The sequence below is a fragment of the Wyeomyia smithii genome, chromosome 1 (assembly GCF_029784165.1).
Source record: "Wyeomyia smithii strain HCP4-BCI-WySm-NY-G18 chromosome 1, ASM2978416v1, whole genome shotgun sequence".
Taxonomy (NCBI): domain Eukaryota; kingdom Metazoa; phylum Arthropoda; class Insecta; order Diptera; family Culicidae; genus Wyeomyia; species Wyeomyia smithii.
Genome location: NC_073694.1, coordinates 41,034,542 through 41,061,614, shown reverse-complemented (window position 1 = coordinate 41,061,614; position 27,073 = coordinate 41,034,542). Strand labels below are relative to the sequence as shown.

The 27,073-nt window shown below is 37.8% G+C and overlaps 1 protein-coding gene across 1 annotated transcript in view; it reads left to right on the top strand.

Moving 5' to 3' along the window:
• The window catches only part of LOC129718129 (transcription factor SOX-10), a 75,935-nt gene extending 54,427 nt beyond the window's left edge, over positions 1 to 21,508 (top strand). Inside the window, exon 3 of the mRNA XM_055668559.1 lies at positions 19,593 to 21,508. Coding sequence (XP_055524534.1) covers positions 19,593 to 21,066 — 1,474 coding nt within the window. The 3' untranslated portion in view covers positions 21,067 to 21,508. The remainder of the gene's footprint in view (positions 1 to 19,592) is intronic.
• The last annotated feature ends 5,565 nt before the right edge of the window (positions 21,509 to 27,073 follow it).

Here is a 27,073-nt window from a genome sequence, read left to right as displayed (position 1 = left end):
AATGTCTTAATTGTGGAGACTCTTCTCACGAAAAGGACACATGTCCTGTGAAAGAGAGTAAAAATTTTCGCTGTGCGAATTGTAACGGCAACCATATGTCAAATTTTTATCAATGCCCAGTCCGTTTAGCAATTGTTAAGGCAAGGCAAGGTAAACAAAATTCAATTTCTCAATTAAAACCAACTTCAAAACAAAATTCTCCAAGCGTACCAGTGACGCATAGTTTACCTACTCCTTTGCATACCCGTTTAACTTATGCACAGGTTACAGGTAGTTCGAACATTATACCGCCTAGTGTTGGTAGTTCGAAAATGACCGTTAATATGGGTAAGCAAAACACGCTAGAAAATAATTGTACACCTATTACTCCAGCTAATATTGCTGCCGAAAATATTTTTTCTAATGTCAACTGCCTGGGGCCTATTACGGCAGGTAAACTTTCTTTTTTGCAACAGGCAATGTTCGATCTTATGAACGCCATGTTGCAGGCAAAATCAATGTTTGAAGCCATTCAAATAGGCACAAATTTTACTATTAAAATTGTTTCTAATTTAAAATTTAGCAATGATTTTAAATAAAACAATTAAAATATTAAATTGGAATGCTCGCTCATTGAAGGCCAATGAGAATGAGCTTTTTAATTTTTTAACAGTAAATAATGTGCATATTGCAATTATTACTGAAACATTTTTGAAACCTAACATAAAATTAAAATATGATCCCAATTACGTGGTTCATAGATGTGATAGGATTCAGGGTTCCGGCGGTGGAGTTGCAATTGTTATTCATCGCCGAATCAAACATCGTGCTCTTCCCCATCTTGAGACGAAAGTTATTGAAACTTTGGGAATTGAAGTTCAAACTGAACTTGGGATTTTATTTATTGCCGCAGCATATTTACCATTTCAATGCACACGCGAGCTCAAAAATTATTTAAAAGGTGATTTACAAAAACTCACCAGAAATCGTTCGAAATTTTTCATAATCGGCGATTTTAACGCTAAACATCGTTCATGGAATAATTCTCAAAGTAATTCCAATGGCAAAATTTTATTCAATGATTGTTCTTCAGGATACTATTCTATTTTGTCTCCGAATAGTCCTACATGCTTTTCTTCTGTAAGAAACCCTTCAACAATTGATTTGGTGCTGACAGATCAAAGTCATGTATGTAGTGATTTGATCACACATGCTGACTTTGATTCTGACCATCTTCCAATAACTTTTTCTTTATCACATGAATCAGTTTTAAACCCTATGAGCTCTGTTTTTAATTATAACAAAGCTAATTGGGAAAGATACAAAAATTATATTGAGAGAAATTTCAATAATGAGCTTGATTTGCAAAACGAAGTGAATATTGATTCCGCTTTGGAAGCATTAAAATGTGCAATTGTTGATGCCAGGAATTATTCTGTTCCAAAGGCTCAAGTGAAATTTGATTTACCAATAATTGACGAAAATCTTCAACTTCTAATTCGTTTGAAAAATGTCCGCAGACGTCAATATCAACGTTCTCGTGACCCTGGTTTTAAAACTATTTATAAAGATTTACAGAAAGAGATTCAACATAGATTTACTCTTCTGAGAAATCAAAATGTTGAGACTAAAGTTGAAAAATTGAAACCATATTCAAAACCATTTTGGAAGCTGTCGAAGATTCTTAAGAAACCTTCAAAGCCTATTCCAGTTTTAAAAGATGGTGAACGTTTTCTTGTATCCAATGAACAAAAGGCTCAAAGACTTGCTCAGCAGTTTGAGAGTGTTCATAACTCAAATTTGAATTTTGTGAGTCCAATTGAAAATGAAGTCACACGTCAAATTGATTCAATTTCTTCCCAGAATTTTTTACCTGCAGAAATAATTGAAACTAACTTGAATGAGATTAAATCAATTATTAAAAATTTCAAAAATATGAAAGCACCTGGTGACGATGGAATCTTTAATATACTAATCAAACATCTCCCTGAGAGCACAATGGAATTTTTAGTGAAAATTTTCAATTGCTGCTTCAAAATTGCATATTTTCCCAAACTATGGAAAAATGCAAAAATTACTCCCATTTTAAAACCGGATAAGAACCCAGCTGAAGTTTCAAGTTATCGACCAATCAGTTTGCTTTCTTCAATAAGTAAACTGTTTGAGAGAGTTATTCTTAACAGAATGATGTCACACATCAACGAAAATTCAATTTTTGCAAATGAACAGTTTGGATTTCGCCATGGGCATTCCACAACTCATCAATTGCTCAGAGTTACTAATATGATACGAGCTAACAAATCTGAAGGTTATTCCACTGGAGCTGCTCTTTTAGACATAGAAAAAGCATTCGACAGTGTTTGGCATAAAGGTTTGATTGCGAAATTGCAAACTTTTAATTTTCCAATTTTCCTAATCAAAATTTTAAAAAATTATCTTACTGATCGAACTCTGCAGGTTGTCTATCAGAATTCAAAATCTGATAGATTTCCTGTCAGAGCAGGTGTGCCTCAAGGTTCAGTCTTGGGTCCAGTCCTGTACAACATATTCACTTCAGATCTTCCTGATTTGCCTCCAGGATGCACAAAGTCATTGTTCTGCGATGACACAAGCATTTCCGTAAAAGGAAAAAGTCTTCGTGTCATATGCAGTCGATTGCAGAAAAGTTTAGATATTTTTTCTTCCTACTTGCAAAAGTGGAAAATCTCTCCCAATGCTTCTAAAACTCAAATGATAATTTTTCCGCATAAGCCTAGGGCTTCTTTCCTCAAGCCAAACAATAATCACGTTGTCAAGATGAATGGGGTTATTTTAAGTTGGTCCGACAAGGTTAAGTACTTGGGACTAATTTATGATAAAAAACTTATTTTCAAAGAGCACATTGAGAGTATACAAGCCAAGTGCATCAAATATACGAGATGTTTATATCCTCTCATTAACAGGAATTCTAAACTTTGTTTAAAGAACAAACTTTTGATTTACAAACAAATTTTTAGACCAGCAATGCTTTATGCTGTACCGATCTGGTCAAGTTGCTGTTCAACAAGGAAGAAAACGCTCCAAAGGATTCAGGATAAAATTCTGAAAATGATTTTGAAGCGTCCTCCTTGGTTTGGTACACTCGAATTACATAGACTTACTGGTGTTGAACCATTAGAAGCTATGTCAAATAAAATTATTAACAATTTTCGACAAAAATCGTTGCAATCCTCAATTGCTACGATAAGCTCTCTTTATAGCCAATAAGTTAGCAATTAAGTTAGTTATAAGTTTACTTCCCCTTTTCTGACAAGTAGGTTTAAATCCCTACGAATGATAAGTCCTAATTGCGAAAGCAGACAAATCCTAACAATTAAAATTACAAATTTCTAACAGTGTTGAGAAGTCACCATTTGTGATTGGACACACATACTTATTATATACTAATATTTATCATAAATACTTAAGCTACTAACAAATCCCCCCTTAAAAAAAAACGAAGAATGCACAGATTAAACAACAAATTTTCACGAAATCATTGAACAAATAATCTAAATATGCTTACGTGCTCTTATGGAATCGTTTAGCATTGTATATTTAGTGAAATTAGCTAGATTTATCCTGAATTCTGTAAAACAAACCATTTTTCACAACGCTTCATATCCATCTCAAAACTTGAATCACTGTTCAATTATTCATCCTTCGATGCCCCCATACTCATCTCACTGTTAATCATGAATGAATCACATTATCATGAATGAACGTAGCCGCAGCCCGTCGTAGTAGGTAACGTAGATATCCGCTTTAGTTGTTTACGTGAAAAATGGTAACCTAGGTAACCACTGCAGTGCTCTCGATTTATATCAATTATTTCGGAATTATTCAACATTTTCAGTATAATTTTTTCGCATTAACAGAAACTGATTTGGCAACTCTTGATTTTCTTCAACGCAGTGAAAACAGATGAAAATACATACAGTTGAAATTTAGGAATTGCAGAATTTCATCTCATATATTTCTGCTAATTCAAGCTTGTTTTAGGAAATTTGAGGTGAAAATTCCAAAGTTTAAAGTATTCTTAGTGTAGTGAGTGATTTTGTTTAGTGATTAAAATAAAAAGTGGTCCGCCAGTGATGAAACAAATTTTGGTTGGTTGCTGAACGAGTCCCGTTGTAGCCGTATAGAACGATGCGCGGATTTTGTTTTTTTGAGGTAGGTGATTGAATTAAATGAGTTTTGGAGTGCTGATGCCCGACTATAATATCAAATTTAGTGCTTTTAAGTGAGTTTTTGAGGATTATACCTAATGAGGAATCTAAAGTGAACTAAGAAGAATCCATTCCATGGATTAGCAGATTAGTTTAAAAAGAAAATAAGCGTTTTTTCCTGTTTTCAATTGTGTTTACATGTTGAATGAGATGAATATACGGGCTGAGATGAATAATGGAGCAGTTCCCCTATGTTTTTATTGTGCCGTGCCAAATAAACACTATTAAATAAAAAACTATGTATTTTTGCGTTGTAAAAACTACTAGACACGAAGAAGTTTTTGTTAGAAAAAAAATTGCATCATCCGATATAGGGGAACTGCTCCTTTATTCATCTCAGCCCATATATTCATCTCATACAATATAAAAACACAATTGAAAACAGAAAAAACGCATATTTTCTAACTAAATCGATCTGCTTATCCATGGAATGGATTCTTCTTAGTTCACTCTAGATTTCTCATTAAGTAGAATCACAGACAGACGTCCAAGCAAGAACAAAATTGATCGAAACTTCCGTGTAATATTTCAAAGATAATTGCTTTATAAATCACTTGTATACTAGCGCCGCCTGGTGACCTTATCGCTACAATACATTTTTTTTTCGCTGGTGTATGAAGCTGGCGTCACTGGTAGCGCTATCTGGTTACGAATTGCTACTTCAAAAATCTTTACACAAGTTTGGAACTCAGCTTAGACGTCTGTCTGCGGTAGAATCCCCAAAAACTCACTTAAAAGCTCTAAATTTGATATGATAGTCAGCCATCTGCACTCGAAAACTCATTTATTTCAATCACCTACCCCAGAAAACAAAATTGTTTGTACGGCTACAACGGGACTAGTTCAGCAGCCAACCAAAGTTTTTCTCATCACTAGCGGACCATTTTTTATTTTAATCACTAAACAAAATCACTCACTACACTAAGAATACTTTAATCTTTGAAATGTTCACCTCAAATTTCCAAACAAACAGCTTGAATTAGCAGAAATATATGGGATTAATTTCTACAATTCCTAAATTTCAACTGTATGTATTATCATCTGTTTTCACTGCCTTGAAGAAAATCAAAAGTTGCCAAATCGGTTTCTGGTAATACGAACAAATCATACTGAAAATGTTGAATTATTCCGACATAATTGACATAAATGGACAGCACTGCAGTGGTTACCTAGGTTACTATATTTGCATGTAAACAACTACAGCGGACATCTAGGTAACCTACTGCGACCGGCTGCGGCTACGTTCATTCATGATAATGTGATTCATTCATCAGTGCATTGCAGTGTGATAATTATGGGGGCGTCGTGAGATGAATAATTGAGCAGTGATTTAAGTTTTGAGATGCAAAATGGTTTGTTTTGCAGAATTCAGGATAAATCTAGCTAAGTTTACTAAATATACAATACTGAACGATTCTATAAGAGCACGTAAGCGAATTTTGTTTATTTGTTCAATGATTTCATGAAAATTTGTTGTTTAATCTGTGCATTCTTCGTGAATATCGGCTTAATGAGATGAATAATTGGAGCAGTAAAGTTTTTCGGATTTTGACCTAAACTTTTCTGGCGCTCGATTCTGACTTTACAGAAAATTGCCATCTTCAGCAAAGTTGTTTATCAGGTCAAGAATTTCTGGATGGTGAAGAGTTTTGTGCAGAATTCTACCAATACTTGCCAATTCCGCTTTCCTAAAAAGCTGCGGGTTTCAGCAAAGTTATTCATTTGAAAGGTCAAGGGCTTCTGGATGGTTGACAGTTTCCCAAGCAGCAACTTATCCCGCGATTCTTGCTCTCTAATGAATCGCGGTCTTCGGTCAGTACCAACTAGAATATTTTCTTTGAGAAAACGTATCACGGTGCTCCCACAGACCATTATTATATAATAAAATGCACCAAAAAATCTGAGTACACCATTCGGTTCGTTATGACGTCCAGAATCTCTGGTCAAAATTTCAAAATCATCGTACGATACATTTTTGAGTAATGCCCGTTATCCTGACTTAGCAAAATTAAAAAGGGCATATGTCACAAAAGATCAAAAAATTGGTCACAGTGATAATATACCCAACACGGAAAAAAATGCCCTTTTGAAGGTCGTAAAGTACAAAAAAGTGATATAAAAACGACGAAATACTTATTGTAAAGCACGTTTTCAACCACCACTTCACGAAATAACTTCCAAAATAGTTTCTACACATTCCAAAGGTTATATTTCAAGACATGAACAATTAGTGAAAAGATTTATTTGAAAATCCCACAGTGCACAGTGGTCTAAATTCTAAAAATCGTGATCACCTAGATTTGACTGTGAAAAATTGATTTTATGTACTCAATGTCCTCAGCAAAATTGTTTCATGGAACAAGGCCTTACTTTTGGCGTTTTTAGTTTTTCGACCAATCCACCTAACAGCTAGATAAAAAAAATATTTTTTCTAATTTTCAATATACCAGATAGCTTCCTTCAGAAAAGTTGTTGAAAATTTTAAAAGAAAAACAATTGCTAAATACTACGATGTCCTATCAAAATCAAAAAAAAAGTAAGGCCTTGTTCTATGAAACAATTTTACTGAGGACATTGAGTACTTGAAATCAATTTTTTACAGTCAAATCTAGGTGATCACGATTTTTAGAATTTAGACCACTGTGCACTGTGGGGTTTTCAAATAAATCTTTTCACTAATTGTTTATGTCTTGAAATATAACCCTTGGAATGTGTAGAAACTATTTTGGAAGTTATTTCATGAAATGGTGGTTGAAAACGTGCTTTACAATAAGTATTTCGTCGTTTTTATATCACTTTTTTGTACTTTACGACCTTCAAAAGGGCATTACTCAAAAATGTATCGTACGATGATTTTGAAATTTTGACCAGAGATTCTGGACGTCATAACGAATCGAATGGTGTACTCAGATTCTTTGGTGCATTTTATTTTATAATAACGGTCTGTGGGAGCACCGTGGTATCGCATGTCTGCCGCAACTATTAAGCCTTGGTGCTACATTCCGTATCGGAACTCGACCTTCTGTTTATTATACACAGACTTCGCAGCCAACTGTTAAGTGTACAGGACAATTGCGGGGCTAGCGCTACGATCCTACTGACACTAACAGTCTCACAAGAGCCGAGACTCGAATCTACGACGATTGGCTTGTTAGGCCAGCATCGTACCTCGAGACCAGCTGGGAGAGTCGAACTGCCGCAACTATTTTCATACCGAAAAATTCAAGTTTTGTAAGAACTTGGTTGTATCTCTACAGGACAAAATCTGTGACCAAAAGAGCCCTATCCAACTGCTTCAGCGAAAAAGATGCCTTAATTTCTCCTGACAAGTTTTGATCGCTGAGTTGCTGAACAATTTTCTAATTAGTGGGATTCACGAAATAAATATAGCTAACGCATACTAACGCGACGTAGTAGTCTTATCCCCAACTAAACTGTCCACAAACCAAAAGCCCCTGACTTCCCAAACAACTTTGCTGAAGACCGCAACTTTCTGAGCTATTTCTTCCACAAATTAAACTAAATAGAAGATACTGAACACATCATGCACACGAGCGCCACGCTGTGCCACAATCCAGCTATTAGCCATTATCCTTGACCTTTTATACAACATTTCTGAAGATCGTAGCTTTCTAAATGATTAAATTCACGATATAAATTTAGTTCAAAATATTCCAAACTACATGCACACTGGCGCCTCACGGAAGTTCAATTCCAAACCCAACTGCATACCGACTGAAAGCCCTTGTTCTCCTGAACAATTTTCTACAATCCACGAATTCCAACAATCTTAAGTTGGATTCATGAAATAAATTAAGTTCAAAACACTCGAAAATCATGCACACTAGTGCCGCGTAGCTGCTGAATTTCGAATCTCGATTTGCACCGATAAATGCCTTTGACCTCTTGAACAACTTTGCCGAAGATCGCAACTCTCTAATGTCGAATTTGTTTTTACGGCAGGACTATACCGTCCCGGACAACACTTTGCAGCTGAAAAAAAACACTTTCCGAGCAGTTGCAATGCTGTGCGTAATACCAGAGGTAGTTGTCACTTTGTTTTGTTTTGGTCACTATCGCCATTGTCTTTTTGTCGCGTTCGTGCTACTTTGCCAATTTACTGAAAAATGACGGAACTTAATATTAATTTGCAAGAATATGCATTGGTAGTGAACGATGATGGTACGGTGTACGGGTACGGTGCTTTTGATACATTTTGTGTGAATGTGTTGGTGTCTTCAAAACTGCACTCTGTTTCTTTCGCGAACTGTCCGGGACAGAAAAAGGGTAGTCCGGGATAATCCGGAAAATGAAAAAAAAAAACAGTTATAGGACAAAGTGTACACCGCGAAAACGAAAACGACATACGACAAAACGAAACGAAACGACAGTTCAAAATACTCAAAACTACATGCCCCCTCATGCGTACTAGGGTGCCAACCAAAATGATCACTTTAAGAAACCCTGTACAAAATGTTCACCTGCCTGAAAAAACCCTGTGCAAAATTTCAGCTCAATTGGACCTTAAATGGGATGACGCAAAACGATTGAATTTTGGCCTTTGAAAATCCAAAAATTAACCCAACGGAGTGGGGTGCATGAAATTTCGGTATTATTTTTTTTGTGCCAGATGGCTTAAAAATGCACGAAACGTCGAAATCTGGTATCATATGAAGAAAGAATTCATTATTTTGGTGATTTTCCAAATTTCTCAAGGTCAAATTTCGGTCGCTTTGCGCCACTCCGGTTGAAGTCCGATCAAACTAAAATTTGGCACAGGGTGATTTTTTGGGCAGGTGAACATTTTGTGTAGTTTTTTTTAATTTTCTGGTTACTTTTTGCCCATATAAGTGATTGGAATCGTAATGCGTACGTTGTGCGAAAATCACGAGATAGAGTGACATAAAGCTGCCCATTTTAGGGGATGCTAAACTTTTCCAAGTACTGCAACATTCAATCTGGGTGTTGTCGTAAGGTCTACCTCGTTCTTTCAGTCATTCTCTCAATCATTCTCTCACTTATTCACTCACTTATTCTCTCATTCATTCTCTCTCTCTCACACACACAATCTATCTCTGATCCTCTCTCTAATTTTTTAACTCTTTCTCTAGTTCAGTGACTGGTTCTCTCACTAATTCTCTCACTCATTCACTTACTCATTCTCTCACTCAATCTCTCACCGATTCTCTCATTTTCCCATTTCATTTCATTTCATTTTATCACTCATTCTCTCAATCTTTCATTCATTCTCTCACTCATTCCGTCAATAATTATCTCATTCTCTCACTCATTATCTTACTCATTCTCTCACTCAGTCTCTCTCATTCTCTCACACATCCATTCACTCATTCTCTCACTGAATCTCTCACTCAATATTTCACTCAATTTCTCAATCATTCATTCAATTTTCATTCTCTCACTCATTCTTTTAATCATTCTCTCATTCAATCTCTCACTCATTCTCTCATCTTCTCATTCTTACACTCAATCTCTCACTCAGTCTCTTACTCATTTTCTCATTCAATTTCTCACTCATTCTCTCACTTATTTTCTCACTCATTCTCTCACTCATTCTCTCACTTATTCACTCACTCATTCTCTCTCTCCCTCACATTCTGTCTCTGATTCTCTATCTATTTTTTCACTCTTTATCTCGCTCAGCGACTGATTCTCTCACTAGCTCTTTCACCAATTTCACTAATTCATTTCTCACCAATTTTCTCACTCATTCTCTCACTCATTTTTGCACTCATTCTCTCGCCCAGTTAGTGATTCTTTCACACATTCTCTTAATCATTATCTCACTCAATCTCTTACTCAATATTTCACTCAATTTCTCACTCATTCTCTCTCTCATTCTCTCTTTCGCTCATTTTCTCTCTCATGCTCTCTTTCATTATCTCTCTCATTCTCTTTCTGATTCTCTCCCTAATGCTTTCACTCATTCTCTCGAACAATCAATCAATTAATCTTAAATCTCAATTAAATCTCACTTACTCATTCATTCTCTCACTCATTTTCACACTTATTCCCTCACTCATTCTCTTACTCATTTTCCCACACTCCTTCTCTCACTCATATACCGATTCATTCTTTCACGTTGTTTTCTTTATTGTTTAACATCAAAACCGAATTTGAATGATGAAACTTTGTTCACCTGAACGTTGCAAAAGATATTAAACCATATTTTGAGATTTACATATGCTGCAATATCTCAAATAACAAACATAAGCATCAATGATTAAATTTGATGTGAAATTGCCGATATTTTTCATTTCTTCAACGTTTAGGGGCCATCCACATACCACGTGGACAACTTAGGGGGGGGGGGGGGGTTGTGTAATGTCCACGGTCCTTACAAAAAAAAAAGAATTTATGTGGGCATTCTTCTACGGTGGGGGGGGCGATTTTTACCCAATCGTTAAAAATTTGTCCACGTTGTATGTGAATGGCCCCTTATTTATCACACAGCAAAACTCATTTTTCATAATAAATTATTAATGTAGACATATTTCTTCCAGTGGCGTAGCTATGGTTTGGTGGGCCTGGTGCGGCAACAAAAATGTGGGCCCCCATTGAAAATGACTGGGCAGTTTTTTCTTCCATAAAAAGAATTGAGACAAACAAAAAACTTAGATTTTTCTACTTATTTATTCGGTTGTCCCCAAATCAATAATTAGGTATTTAGATAGGGTAAGGAACGGCTTAAGCAGTAGCGCCTATTTTAATCAGTCGCAGGAAACAGGCCTCAAACTCCTGCTTTTTTATCAATATCGACAATTTCAATGATGGAAACGAAAACTTTGATAGTCTAACTGTCTTAAGAATATAAGAAATACCGTTAATCACAAAGAAATCTGTGAGCAAACATCATTTGAAACAAATCGACCTATATTGCAGCCATTCAGGAGCCACTTCGCTGCAAAAAACGCCTGCAAAACAGATGGAAACTGCTTAAAATAAGTTCAGGGTGATTGGAATAGTGTCCCTCGATTGGTAACTTCAAGTGATTATTGTAAAAGTTTGCTAACTTAGTTTTACAATCTGAAAACATGTTCTGACAGAGAAAACGATAAAGAACAGATTGATATACTACTGTTTGAATCTCACCCAACACATTTCGAGTATTTTGTCTGAATACACAGGCGGTTCCTAAAGCTGCTTAGAATATGTTCCCTACCCTACTCACTTTCCGAGCCGTTTGGTTGGCAAAATCAGAAATCACAAATCACAAATGGCAAGGTTTGTTAATCTCAAGTTACTCATCGTTGACCTCAAATAGGTCTTGATCAACTTTAACTTAGAGAAACTTGATCAACTTCAACTTAGAGCCAACTGTTTTCGGGTGCATATAGTCTCGCGTGAACGCAGATTATTTCCCTCGCTCTGTTCCATGTTTTCGTTAGCCATACAGCAACACAGATAGACAGAGTTTTCCAGACTTGGTAAAAGCACTACTCCGAGCCGCTCGGTGACATCGCCAAATTATAGACACCAAGCACCACGAGCGTATTATCGTTTTATGTGACATTCGTAGCAAGCACCAGCTCGGCGCAAAAGCTAAAAAAGCTACGAATGCAATGCGATAATCTTTTGTTTGTCTAGTCACCTGTAGGCACGTTGAGCGTTTTTTTCTTTCTCGTTTTGTTTTGATCTGTGAAGAAATATTTGCTGTGTGATGCTTTTCTTAATTTATTGCGCACCAAGCTGAAGACCATAGCACCTAGCCCGAGTGTGTGTGGGTTATGGAGCTAGAGCTACAATCAAGCTCTGCTTGAGATGCTGTGCGTACCATGTTTGAATAAGAATTTTGCAATATTTTTTTTTAAATATAAACTCGTTTTTTAGTAAAGATTGATGATTACGCTTCCTGAAACGACGGAAAGTATCAAAATAGTGTCTTGATTATATTCCACTGTATTTTCTGGCTGAAGGCTCAAAAATATCAAGCAATTTAAACATCATATTACAGGAAATATTTACCGAAACGCATGCTTTCTTTAAACGAAACAAGCAAATCCAAGTAATTGCAACAGGTAAAAAACAGTTATTTTGCTGCTTCATTACATTAAATTTCATTTCATTGATTTCATGACATTTAAGTTCAAAAGCAACACAAATATATAGTCACCCACTCACCCGCATACGTCGTCAGCGCTCACCCTCTGCACTAGCTGTAACGTGTAATACACATAGGAAAGAGAAGCAGAGTACAAGAAGACGGAGATGCCACGAAGTAAAAAAGTAAGCAAAATGATTCGGGGCTACACCATGCGCTCTATGTAACTTTAGAAAAACACGAACGAAGAGATATCCGCTCTGTGGTGGTATTCTTCATTCTTCGCGTGCCGAATCATCGACCGAAGCACCCAGCATGAGGTTAAGATGGGCAGTTAGACCGGTTTGGTGTTCGCAAGATTTTAAGGCACCCTTGAGTGGTGGGCCTGGTGCGGACCGCACCAACCGCACCCCCCTAGCTACGCTTCTGATTTCTTCTATTTGACAATGCATACTCTAAGTTCTAAAAACGATATTCCATTTGATAATTTACATTGACAAATTATGTCAAAGTAAGATTTTCTACATTTTATACCTTTACTTTTAACTTTAACGGGTGACAACTCAAAATTTAGATTTGGAAATTTTGCAAACCTCAACTATAATCCACCAGGAAGTTCAACTTTCTACCTAGACCAGCCAAAGTAGTAAACAGAAAAGTACTGTTTTCCGTTTCAGTGCGTCTTGAACTGTCCTACAGATCAGACGTTTTTTCGGTTGCTTGTGGACTGGTCTTTGACTGCCTATAGCTCCAAAGTTTGTGTTTTGTCAGTGTGTCTTTTAAAGACTACCTGAAAGTTATTTCCCATCAGTCTTTCTCAAGACTACCTACTTTTGAATTTAACATTTGTTTTAACTTTTTTCGTATCACCTGAAATGGCTGGACGGAAAAAGAAACCTCGCATCGCTGCGGGGAGGAAAAGAGAGGCATCTCTTTCTGACACATCGAGTGTCTGTAGTGACAATCCTTTTGATATTTTGCCTGAGCAAGAAGCTGGTGAAATGGAAGTTATTAATATTGAAACTATACAAAATATAAAATCTTTAAAAAAGGAGAAAGTTCCACATATTGTGGTAACTATTTCTTCTGAATTTTATATATTCAAAAAGGAACTTTCAACGTTTGTTTCTGACGTTAAAGTTACCTATCAGATTGGCCGTAGAGGTGAATGCCGCTTATTAGCCGACTCAGTAAAGGGTCGTGATCGTCTTGTTCAGTATTTAACTGACAAGATGTACAAATTTTTTACATACGACACCAAGAACGCCAAGCCGTTCAAGGTTGTCTTGAAAGGTCTCACCAACGATCAAACCGTTGATGAGATCAAACTTACTTTAACAGAATTACTTGGCATAGCCCCTACCCAAGTAATTCTAATGAAACAAAAATCACGAGGCGAAAACAGTCAGAGAACTGGAATTTCCCTTGTTAATTATTTAATTCATTTTAACCGCAATGAGGTTAACAACTTAAAATTTTTTGAAAAAGCACACGCTTTGTATAATGTGCGTGTAAAGTGGGAAACTTATAGGAAGTATGGTGGAGGTGAAAAGCATATCACCCAATCCCGTACTTGCCAACGTTATGGCCATGGTTCCAAATTCTGTAACATGAACCAAAAATGTCTTAATTGTGGAGACTCTTCTCACAAAAATGGCAAAATTTTATTCAATGATTGTTCTTCAGGATACTATTCTATTTTGTCTCCGAATAGTCCTACATGCTTTACTTCTGTAAGAAACCCTTCAACTATTGATTTGGTGCTTACAGATCAAAGTCATGTATGTAGTGATTTGATCACACATGCTGACTTTGATTCTGACCATCTTCCAATAACTTTTTCTTTATCACATGAATCAGTTTTAAACCCTATGAGCTCTGTTTTTAATTATAACAAGGCTAATTGGGAAAGATACAAAACTCATATTGAGAGAAATTTCAATAATGAGCTTGATTTGCAAAACGAAGTGAATATTGATTCTGCTTTGGAAGCATTAAAATGTGCAATTGTTGATGCCAGGAATTATTCTGTTCCAAAGGCTCAAATGAAATTTGATTCACCAATAATTGACGAAAATCTTCAACTTCTAATTCGTTTGAAAAATGTCCGCAGACGTCAATATCAACGTTCTCGTGACCCTGTTTTTAAAACTATTTATAAAGAATTACAGAAAGAGATTAAACATAGAATTACTCTTCTAAGAAATCAAAATTTTGAGACTAAAGTTGAAAAATTGAAACCATATTCAAAACCATTTTGGAAGCTGTCGAAGATTCTTAAGAAACCTTCAAAGCCTATTCCTGTTTTAAAAGATGGTGAACGTTTTCTTGTATCCAATGAACAAAAGGCTCAAAGACTTGCTCAGCAGTTTGAGAATGTTCATAACTCAAATTTGAATTTTGTGAGTCCAATTGAAAATGAAGTCACACGTCAATTTGATTTAATTTCTTCCCAGAATTTTTTACCTGCAGAAATAATTGAAACTTACTCGAATGAGATTAAATCAATTATTAAAAATTTCAAAAATATTAAAGCACCTGGTGACGATGGAATCTTTAATATACTAATCAAACATCTCCCTGAGAGCACAGTGGAATTTTTAGTGAAAATTTTCAATTGCTGCTTCAAAATTGCATATTTTCCCAAATTATGGAAAAATGCAAAAAATACTCCCATTTTAAAACCGGATAAGAACCCAGCTGAAGTTTCAAGTTATCGACCAATCAGTTTGCTTTCTTCAATAAGTAAACTGTTTGAGAGAATTATTCTTAACAGAATGATGTAACGCATCAACGAAAATTCAATTTTTGCAAATGAACAGTTTGGATTTCGCCATGGGCATTCCACAACTCATCAATTGCTCAGAGTTACTAATATGATACGAGCTAACAAATCTGAAGGTTATTCCACTGGAGCTGCTCTTTTAGACATAGAAAAAGCATTCGACAGTGTTTGGCATAAAGGTTTGATTGCGAAATTGCAAACTTTTAATTTTCCAATTTTCCTAATCAAAATTTTAAAAAATTATCTTACTGATCGAACTCTGCAGGTTGTCTATCAGAATTCAAAATCTCATAGATTTCCTGTTAGAGCAGGTGTACCTCAAGGTTCAGTCTTGGGTCCAGTCCTGTACAACATATTCACTTCAGATCTTCCTGATTTGCCTCCAGGATGCACAAAGTCATTGTTCTGCGATGACACAAGCATTTCCGTAAAAGGAAAAAGTCTTCGTGTCATATGCAGTCGATTGCAGAAAAGTTTAGATATTTTTTCTTCCTACTTGCAAAAGTGGAAAATCTCTCCCAATGCTTCTAAAACTCAAATGATAATTTTTCCGCATAAGCCTAGGGCTTCTTTCCTCAAGCCAAACAATAATCACGTTGTCAAGATGAATGGGGTTATTTTAAGTTGGTCCGACAAGGTTAAGTACTTGGGACTAATTTATGATAAAAAACTTATTTTCAAAGAGCACATTGAGAGTATACAAGCCAAGTGCATCAAATATACGAGATGTTTATATCCTCTCATTAACAGGAATTCTAAACTTTGTTTAAAGAACAAACTTTTGATTTACAAACAAATTTTTAGACCAGCAATGCTTTATGCTGTACCGATCTGGTCAAGTTGCTGTTCAACAAGGAAGAAAACGCTCCAAAGGATTCAGAAAAAAATTCTGAAAATGATTTTGAAGCGTCCTCCTTGGTTTGGTACACTCGAATTACATAGACTTACTGGTGTTGAACCATTAGAAACTATGTCAAATAAAATTATTAACAATTTTCGACAAAAATCGTTGCAATCCTCAATTGCTACGATAAGCTCTCTTTATAGCCAATAAGTTAGCAATTAAGTTAGTTGTAAGTTTACTTCCCCTTTTCTGACAAGTAGGTTTAAATCCTTACGAATGATAAGTCCTAATTGCGAAAGCAAACAAATCCTAACAATTAGAATTACAAATTTCTAACAGTGTTGAGAAGTCACCATTTGTGATTGGACACACATACTCATTATTTACTAATATTTATCATAAATACTTAAGCTACTAACAAATCCCCCCTTAAAAAAAAAAAAAAAACGTTTTTGTCTAAATCATGTTTCAAGCATAGTGGTTTGGCTATCAATCAAAAAGTATACCAGAACAAATGCTTGATTAACATTATGATTTCATTTCTTCCAAAATACCATGTATTTGTTTTGGCCAGATAAAATATCATCACATTACGTCAAAAAACACAAACGCTTCTGAACAACCAATCGACTCCATTTGTACCCCAATTGTCGTCCAATTGACGATTTCTTTGAGATTTTGAGTTCCTTCGGTGCAAAAATAACTGCAGATCAACGAATTGCCAACAGTTGATTGGTAGAATTGAGAAATGCATTCGAAGAGTGTACTTGAAGGCCATACAACGCTTTGTTCCGGTAGTAAAAGAAAGCCCATAACGGATCTTTCTCAAATGTTCAATATTTTTTGTTACTTCATAATGAATGTATATTCATGAGAAACAAATCAGTTTTTCTCCAAGTTCATCCACCTTTCTTGACGGTAGTAAAAAAAAAACAAATTTTCGATTGACCCCCGTTAAATAACATTCTAACTTTAAATTAGAATAGCAGTATATTTAAATCTTCTGTTAATGAATTTAAATAAGGTAATTGAATTAATTGGCAAAAACACAAAAATTGTTGAATATTGCATTCAATTTTCTAATCTTTCGAGGGATGGAAAAATTTTGCCAAAATTATACTTTTTAATTACTATGTACTTATTTTAATCGAAGCAAACTCGTTTACCATTTTGATTCCAGGATGCACAGCTTGTATTGTAAGGGTTCTTAATACTAAACAAAAAATTATCTCGATTAAAAACAGTGTCAAGGGGGTAATAACAAAAAGAAATGTTCAATGAAAAATTGTATTCTAGAACCCGTCAATGAAAAAAGTATTCGACATTTGAAAAAAGGAGGACGATTTTAAAATAAATGAAGACTGTAAAAAATAATTGTCGTTCATCTTTATCAGACGAGAATTTAGAATCATGTTTGCGGATTTGATACCGACATTCGAAATTAGATACCGATTTGGAAATCAATGTATTCAACATTCTGAAATAAAAAGCCAATGTAATTTTTAAATCTGACAACAATAAACATTAATCCTGTTTTACCATAAGAAAAATTAGAGAAAAAAAATTGTTTGTTTTTCTTATTGGTTATGGCTGTGGCTTGTAAAATTACTGTAAGCTTCAACTGATATCACCCTTCGTTTTTCAATCAATCAATATCAAAGTTAACCAGCATGTTACTTCAACATGTATTCGCACATAATCTAAAAATTAGCTGAAATTATAAAGTTTACCAAATGTAGGCCCGATAGCTGTGTTGTGGATTTTGAAATTAAACCCGCGTGTCATAAAGGTTTAAGAGGCCTGAAATAGGTAGTTAATTTCAATTCTCTTTGGATGCAGAATTTTTTTTGGGTACACTCACAAATGTCCAGCACTTGATATAAAAAATAAAAATAAATGATATAAAAAATAAAATAAAAATAAAAATAAAACATCCTCTCTATCAGTTCCTATTACCGATCTATGTCACTCATTCATAAATTTCTTCCAGATCAGTATTTTTTTTTTTTTTTTTTATTTTTTTTTTTTTATTTTTTTTTTTTTTTTAAAGGTGGCGGGGAAATCTGCAAACAGACACCTGAGAAGAGAACTCAGGGTGTGGGGATGAGACTAGGGGAGAGATGCTGGGGTAGTTACACTCCCCCAGACACCTACTTATCCCTGTCCCGACCCACTAAAACCCCTACAGTCTCCAGCCCTGGTCTTCCCGGAACGACGGTTAAGTATTACGTCGGGAAGTGGCTTTTGTGCGTGATGCACCCTCTTTACTCTTATAACCTCCTAGCTAACTACCTGGAGACTGGTAATTAGCTACCACTGGCGTGTTGGTGGTTGACCCGCCACACACGTTGCAGCTCCAGAACAATCTGAGAGGCGGCCGCACAGACCGCGTTCCAGATGTCCGGGTCGTCGCACATCCTCCGGACTAGATTGTCCGGAGTAGTGCCAGGCCCGCTCACAGCCATCATGTTGCTCCTCGCTCTTACGAAACGGGGGCATACGAAGAAGACGTGCTCAGCAGTCTCCTCCTCCTCCTCCAGACCAGTATGACAAAGCTCATGCGTTCTTGCAATAATGCAAACTTCAACGCTCTAATTACTAACACGATAAGTCACTCACCCTGGTTCTGCCAGCCAATACCGTTAAATGAAGTGAATTTTAAACAAATGTGGGTTCTGGGGAATGTTTTAATAGTACCAAAAAGAATCTTCACCGCCAAAAAAAATATTCAAAATTCAGTATAAAATATCATTGCGTTTCACTACACCCCACTCTACGGTATCATTTTGTATTTGTTGTGCAATTAACCTCACATCCAATTTGCTAATACTGCTCCATTAATGCAGATTCCATTTCGGAGATTTCTTGTCTCGTCCGCAGCTGGCCGTTGATAATACATGCACATATTATACACAGCGAAGTGCAAATAATCCATGACCGGAAGGTTCTGCCAACCAGCCGCCGTCTGTCGCGCTGGAGAGAAAATATTAATCGTCAGAAGAAGGCAATTAGCCGGAATTGGCTGTCAATCTTGCTGAATAACTGATAAGAATATTCGTTAAGCGTTGCAATGTTGGCTGCAAAAGAATTTAGCCAGCTTCAATGCTCTACCTGATTTAGTTTTCCAGTTTTCACTGCATTGCTGTGAGGATTTCAGATTAATGTGGGCCGACGGTAAAAGTTTTGAAACTCGCTGCGACTGATAACCGTTGAAGCCGAGGTAGCAAAATATTATCACTGGGGTAAGAAACCCTAACAAAAAAAGCGCTTATCAAACATTTTTATCACATCGCATCGACGGAATTTGTTTGTATTAGGTACATATCGCACAAAAGAAACCCCCCATCGTAAACTCACCTCAATGTTTACACACGTGTTCGCATAGAAAATTCCATCAGTCAGCGTACATTTCTGGAAGGCCAAACGTAATCAGCATATGCCCCCTAACGAATGAAAAATATTTGAAACTCGATCAAAACGCTAAAACACAATTATTCGTGAGAGAGTCTTTGAATATCTAACAGAGCTTACGGGAGAACTCACAGTTCTTACTGTTTAATAAAAAGCTAGAGATTGTGAAACTATGCTAAACAGAGTGAACTAAAATTTGAAAACAAAATTCATATTGGCGAATAAATGGAAACTTTCACTAACGCACTGTTTATTTTTCTCTTTCAGAAATCTTGCGCCCGACGACAAAAAGCCCTTTATCGAGCAGGCTGAGAAGCTGCGAATGACGCACAAAAGCCAACATCCGGACTACAAGTACCAGCCACGGCGAAAAAAATCCAAAAAGTTTGGCAAACATGGTAAACACTGTTGCGATGACGACTGCGAGGAAGCCAACAGCCCTCCGCCGCCACCGCCAAAACCGCGTAGCACCAAAAAAAGCACCGGTACCGCTGTAAACAAATCAAAGGGCTTGAGCTCTGGAAAAGCAACTACCGCTATAACCGGTCTCGGTAGCGCAAGTGCCAGCTGCAGTGAATTTATCAACCAACAGACTTTGACAAAGATTGGCCAACCGACGGATATTTTGACTCCTTCGTCATCTACCTCCTCAGTGGAGCATTACCCGGGGTTCACAATTGGCCGAGAAAACTCCACAAAACTAGTCGGAAATAATGAATTAGTCAATCGGTACTACAGAGTAGTTTCATGCGAAATGGAATCACCCTGCAGTCCACAAAGTCCCAGCGCAGCTTCAATGCATTCTTCTACTGAGGGTCAACCGTTGACACCACCGACAACTCCGTACACTGGACTTGCTAACGTCAAGTCATTTTCACCACATTCCCGAATGTCCAGCAACGATTCCCCCGTTGGCTATTTCGGTAATCGCACCGATTACATCAGCTGCTCTTCCTCCGATTACCGTAACGAACAGTGGAGCGCCCTACATGTCAACAGTGGTTACACAACAGCGGGTGCAACCTCAGCTTTCACGTCTCAAACTACAGCAAAAGACTTCTACCGTTCCTTCCCGAATCAACTTCACGATTCCGCATATCATCATTCGAACTCTGTTTCTCTGCAACCGACATTATCCAGCTCTCCGATCCCAAATCTTCCCCCAGACTATGCCTCGATAACAGTGATCCCCAATCAAAGCTACCTGATTTCCCCACTAGATCAAGATCAAGTCGATATCGAACAGTACCTGGATAGCCAAGCCGTAGGTAAAAAATCACTTACCCAATACTGCAAACCAGAAACTCCAACCTCCCTGGCCCTAAGTGAATCTGTCCTCCATCATCACCACAATCCACAACATCATCACCATCACCATCAACAGCAGCAGATCTCTCCATCAATTGGTGGCCAATCCATGGACGTTATTAGCTCCGACCCCTCCGTCGTCGGCGGATCTCCAATCATCACATCCGTGATTCAAGACCCCAGTGCATCTACCGCCACATCGGCGCTGTACTACGAAGGAACTCATGGAGCAGAAATTGCATCAGTGGCTGCCAGCATGCATTCGTCGTCGTCACCGCAACACAGCCAGCACAGCATGCAGCATTCGCACTCCTCCAGCGCTTCACATCTACACTATCCACATCACCTGCATCATCACGCCAATCCGATGACCTCAAACCTACCGTCGTACTACAACAGCTGGAGTACCGGAGGTTATGGAGCGAACTCGTGAAGCAGAAAACTACCCAAATTGTAGAATCCTCTGTTCAGAAATTGGATGCCTTCGTCGTCATAATACTTACTCTTCAAACAAAAAATGCATTTATTGCTAAGCGGGAATTGATTTGCTCACCAAAAATTCCCAGCAAACAATTAAGTTTTCGAAATTCAGAAAAGTTTAATCTACATTCTCAGTTTTGGCGGGGAATTGCTCAATGATAAAAAAAAAACAGTTCAGGCTATCACAGATTGTCAAATTAAAAACAAACTTAAACTTTTAAAACGACAGTGACTTCCGAATTAGTGGTTGTAAAATAAGAAGTAGAAACAGTCAAACTAAATGTTAAGTTTAATCGTAAACATTTATTGTAGGGTTTTTAGCATCTAAATCTCTCCCGTTGTTCATCCCTCACTATTTCAAGGGATTTAAATTAATTTTCTGTACCTTTGTAAGAAGTAATGTATGGATTGTATGAATAGAAATAAATTCCATTTACGTAATATGGCTTATACTGATGGTTATGAATTAGTCCCCAAAAATGATGATGGGAAAGATTAGGGGAGCTGGTAGCCACAAGCTTGCAGAGTCCGCCTTGATAAGTAGATGGTCGTGAGTTCGAATCTTGTTAGAAGAAGGCCATTTTTGATTATCTATCAAAGGACTTAAGCATGGGTTTATTCTCAGGCTCCTCATCACTACCACCAAATCCGAATCCGTTTGCTATCTCACCTAGTAATAGGGAACATTTATATGCTTTCTAAAATGACATTGCTCTCGCATCGATAGAACCGCGATACACCACAATACCCTTCGTTCGGTTTTCGTAATGAAATAACATTTGTACGCAACGTTGCCAGTATGCCAGATAAATCTGGATTTTGCCAGATTTCTGTTTGCGCGCCAGACCAACAGAAAACCCTCAGCATCTGCTAGATATTTGAACATGAGCCAGATATTTGCCAGATTTCATTCCGGTCGTCTCGCAAAAAGGTCATTACTGCGAGATGGACCGTGGCTGGCCTTCACCTACCTACACCCAGCGAGAGAAAAAAAAAGGGTCATCACTTTCAATGGGGTCCCACAGTTTTAAACGGTTTTCTGATTTTTATATATCAGCCAGAAGAGTGCAATTTTCTGAGCAAATAGTGATTTTTAAAAAATATTTATCATTTTCCTTTGATTTTTAAATGAAGGATAAAAATCTGCTCGAAATGCCTTAAATGACAGTTCTCTCAAATACCGTACATGGGCGAAACGTCATCTAAGACCATTCGAGCAGTTTTTTTATTCTTCATTCAGAAATCGAAGGAAAACGATAAACGTCTTTTTGAAAGTCACGAATTGCTCAGGAAACGCGACTTTTTCAAATGATATATAAAAACCGGTATAGCTTTAGGACCCGATTCTGCCAGGAATTTTATCCAAAAATGAGTGCCAGATTTTTGTCAGACTTTTTATTTTCGTTTTGCCAGATTTCATTTCAAACTTACATACTTACATACATTTACATACGGTGAAATTTAGAGTGTGCAGGAGAATATCCGGCCTCTAGTAGCAACAAGTATCGAACTAACTTTCTTTCTCCTCAGAACCGTGATTACTCATTTCGAGCTTGTCGATATTTGGCCGCATTCTCTCTTGTGGCGAAGTTTAGATAGCTTTTCCATACTAGTTTTTCCTCCCCATCGCTCGTTGGTATTTCTTGTCAAAGCAGCCATTTTGTCGGTTCACAGTTACCTCATCTAGTGCGGCGGTTGCGACCTTTCAAATCGCCGAACGTAGTTTGCCTTATCCATCATCGAGAGTCGAAGCACATTCTTCCCCCGTGGAAGGTACCTAGTGCCTCGTCAAGTAAACACGCGTAAGTCTCAGCAGCCTGCGGTTTGTGCAACTGCCGGATGTTTGGCCGTGGAGGATCGTTCTGTCGTGGGTGGTATACCGTAAAAGAGCAGTTCTTGCTAAAACCTTCCCACTGGTGACATAAGGTATTTAAAAAGAGTATTTTTGTATCCAAATGATTGAGAGTAGGGAAAAAATGAGAAAACCACTTTGGTTAGTTCATATTGCTGGACCCCTCGTGCATCAAGGGATCAAACGGTTTTTAGAAAAGTTGGATTTTACGCAATTGGGTTGTTTAGCTATATCAGTTTTTTATATCATATGAAAGAGCTGCTTTTTCTGAGCAAAACGTGATTCCAAAAATTTTCTATCGTTGTTCTTTGATTTTTTTAATTACGAATCAAAACTACTCGAAATCTGCTCTAAATCGCTACAATGACAGTTGATATATGGGCGAACTGTCATTGTAGCGATTTAGAGTGATTTTTTAATCTTCATTTAAAAATCGAAGGATAATGACCAAAAAAATTTAAAAATCACGTTTTGCTCAGAAAATTACACTCTTTTAGCTGATATATAAAAAACAGAAATCCATGACTAGCTAAACAACCCAATTCTTGATCTTTTTATTGATTTAGGTTTTCTTCTTCTCTTCTCTTGTATTCTTCTTCTCTTCTCTTGTACCAGCTGGTCTCGGGGTACGATGCTGGCCTAACGAGCCAGTCTTCGTATGTTTGAGTCCCTGATCGGGAGAGACTGTTAGTGTCAGTAGGATCGTAGTGCTAGCCCCGCAATTGTCCTGTAGACTTAACAGTCGGCTGCAAAGTCTGTGTATAGTAAAACAGAAGGTCGAATTCCGATTCGGAATGTAGCACCAAGGCTTTGCTTTTATTTCTCTCGAATTTGTCAATAAACCCCCTACAACCAGCACGTCGTTGTGAAGAAGAATGATAAATAATCTGGCCGCCATCTTGGATTTTATCGGAGAAACGTGTATTCGAGTAAATTCGCAACCACCGATTTTTAATTTGACACCACCAGCTGAGGAAAATGCTTTTAGGTACATTCAAAATATTAGGTGAGCATCGAGTTTACCTTGCCATTCAGATCACTTTTCGAAATCGAGCTTCGTACATTTCAACGCAAAACGCGCGGTCAATATCAAATCACACCAATACGCTGAGCTTGTGATGTGTCTCAGTGTATTGTGTTGTTTCAAATTACGTGAGGCAAAATTTCGTATATCTGACACACTGTATTTTACATTGCTCATTTATATTCCAAATTCATGGAAAACAAAACAGCTCTACAGCCCCCCCTCAAGCGTTACGTAACTTGTGAGCAACCTCTTCGACGATTTTTTGTTCAAACGTAGTTTGGTTCCCTGTACGGAGTACAATTTTCGCGTGTTTAAAAATTGAACAAGTTGATGTAAGATTTTGTTATTGCTATTGTTATATACGGTTTTCATTCATTAAATTACAATCAACAAACTAAGATATTTCCTATATTTTTCGAACTAAATTTCTTTTTTTAACTACGGCTTTTACCCGTTAACATTCCAGTTCAATAAGCAGATAATGTGTGCAGTAGGGAAAGCGAAAAAGCGAACTGGAAATATGATACAGATTTGGAAAAATTACCGCATCCCGACGGGATGCCTAAGGAAATATAATCACGGTTTGGTATGAACCAAGCATATTCTAAGGAATCTGGAGAGGGTTGCTTTACGCATATTCCAGCGCATCATCACTTTTTTATTACCTAGCTAATTCTTATCGACGAAAACTGTACGTTTACTACCTAGTGAAATTCAGCCAATTTTTTAGAGGCCGTTCAGAAATAGCGTTGCGTTGGTGCAACTTACTTACTTTACTTAACTTTGTTGGCTAACAAGCCGTTCACCGGTCTAGGGCCAAACGAATTAGAGATGTCCAGCTTCCCAAGCAACAATTGCATGTAAGTTGCCAACGTGATGCTTGCGAGGTACACAAAACAAACACACAACAATACTTCTAAAAGTTGCTGTCAAGTTCTCAAGCTATGTAACAGCAAATTTTGTTCGATCGTTTGCCTTATATTTGTTTTTGAGATGAGGTTATTCACTGCGTTGTAACTTTTGGATACTTGGGTTGGAAGTCGTCCAAACAGTGTGGGTCTCTAATAGAGGTGGACATTCCGCTCACGAACTGATCTAAAGAACTGGTTCTTCAAAGTGAGTGAGTGATATATCGTTCTTTTTTTAAGAGCGGTAACTCACTCCTTACTTCAAGCAAATAGCTGATAGCTGATTTTGTTGATCAGCCACCGCAAGCAAGAGCCATGTGAATGCTTTACACCCCAAGCGCAAAGTGGCGTGCGACACTGCAATAGAACTCCAAAAAAACAGCTGCCACCGGCTGCCTGCTCTCCTATGTATAACCATCCACCAGCCGCGGGAATAAAAAATAAAATCTACTTGCCACAGTTCACACACAGGCACACGGGCTGGCAAACGCCGAGAACGCACACGAAAGGCAGGCATAAGTGGAACGAAAAGAGCGAAAGGACTGATTCACTGATCTTTTGAATCTGTTCAGACAATCCACTCGCGAGCTGATCAGAGAGTCAGTTCTTTAAAAGATCGAAATCTTCTGATCGCGAGCGAATTGCCTGCGAGCTGAACAGAAGAGCATTCGGAAGAATCAGTTCTTCTGAAAGCGAAAGATTTCGCTCTTTCAAACTGAGTTAGGCAGCCTATATACCAGAGAGACGCAGAGACACTCACCGTTAAGGCAACTGTCAACATCAAAACGGATTACGGAAATGCAAAATTATACAGCTCGCCCGTTTTGATGTTGACAGTTTCCTTAACGGTGAGTGCTTTGTCATTTCTCTAATATACAGGTTCACTAAACTGAGTCTTCTAAACAGCCTGCGAGCGGATTGCCAGAAGGTCAGTGAATCAGTTCTTTCGTTCTTTTCGTTCCACATATATTCGTCTGCGTACTCGGCGTTAGTCAACCCGTGTAGGTACCTGTGTATGAACTGTGACAAGTTGATTTTTTGCAAGCTCTTGCGGCTGACTGGTGGATGGGTGATGGGATATGCAGGTTATACATATCAGAGCAGACATTTGGTGGCAGCTTGTTTTTGGGAGTTCTATTGTAGTTTTGCGCGCGGCCTTGCGTCTGGCGAATCAGGTGTAAAGCTTTCTTATGGCTCTCGCTTGCGTTGTCTGATAATTAGCTACAATGATAGTCAACAAAAATGATGTATGAACGAAAAGCGCGAGTATTGGCATTTGTTGCTGTGATGCACAAAGTTCATAATCGAAACAAATTTTGCTGCTTGGGTTCATCTGTCTTGGGAAGCCGTTCTCCAGTCTTCTCATACATCAACAGATCGTGCATCTTCTTCCACCGCGCACATCCACCGCGTGTGACAGATTCGACGCCCTTTTCCTGGTTCTCTACTAAAGATAGTTTTGGCAGCTCTCTCGTCAGGCATTCTGGCTACATGTCCAGCCCACTGCAGCCTGCCCTACTGTATTGCCTTCATTATATCACCATGGTACAGCTCGTGATTCATGCGTCTGCGCCACACTCCATCTTCCAATGTACCGCCAAGTATCGATCGCAGACGTTACGCTCAAAAACTCCGAGCACTCGTCGATCAGCTTCCTTCAGCTTTCGTGCTTCATGTCCGTAAAGGGCCACCGAGAGTATCAGCATCCTATACAGCGCTAGTTTTGTGCGAGTTCGCATACTACTGGACTTTGGCTGATTACGTAGTCCGTAGAAGGCCAGTTGCAGTTGCAACTCGTCACTTCACTTCACGGCTCATATCGTTGTCACATGTCACAAACGTACCAAGATGAACGAATTCATCAACCACTTCAAATCGTTTCCCATCTCAGCCCACATCAGCTCCAACACCACAGGAACTCTCACGCTCCTTACCAGCTACCATGTACTTGGTTTTGGGTGAGTTAAAGACGAGTCCCAATCTCGCAGCTTCCCTCTTAAAAGGAACGAAGACCTTCTCCACGGCTCTACGGTCGATACCGATGGTATCAATGTCGTCCGCAAAATCAAGGAGCATGTGAGATTTCGTGATGATCGTACCGTTTCTTTGCACCTTTGCTCTTCGTACTGCACCTTCAAGGGCGATGTTGAACAGTAAGTTAGAGAGCGTCGGG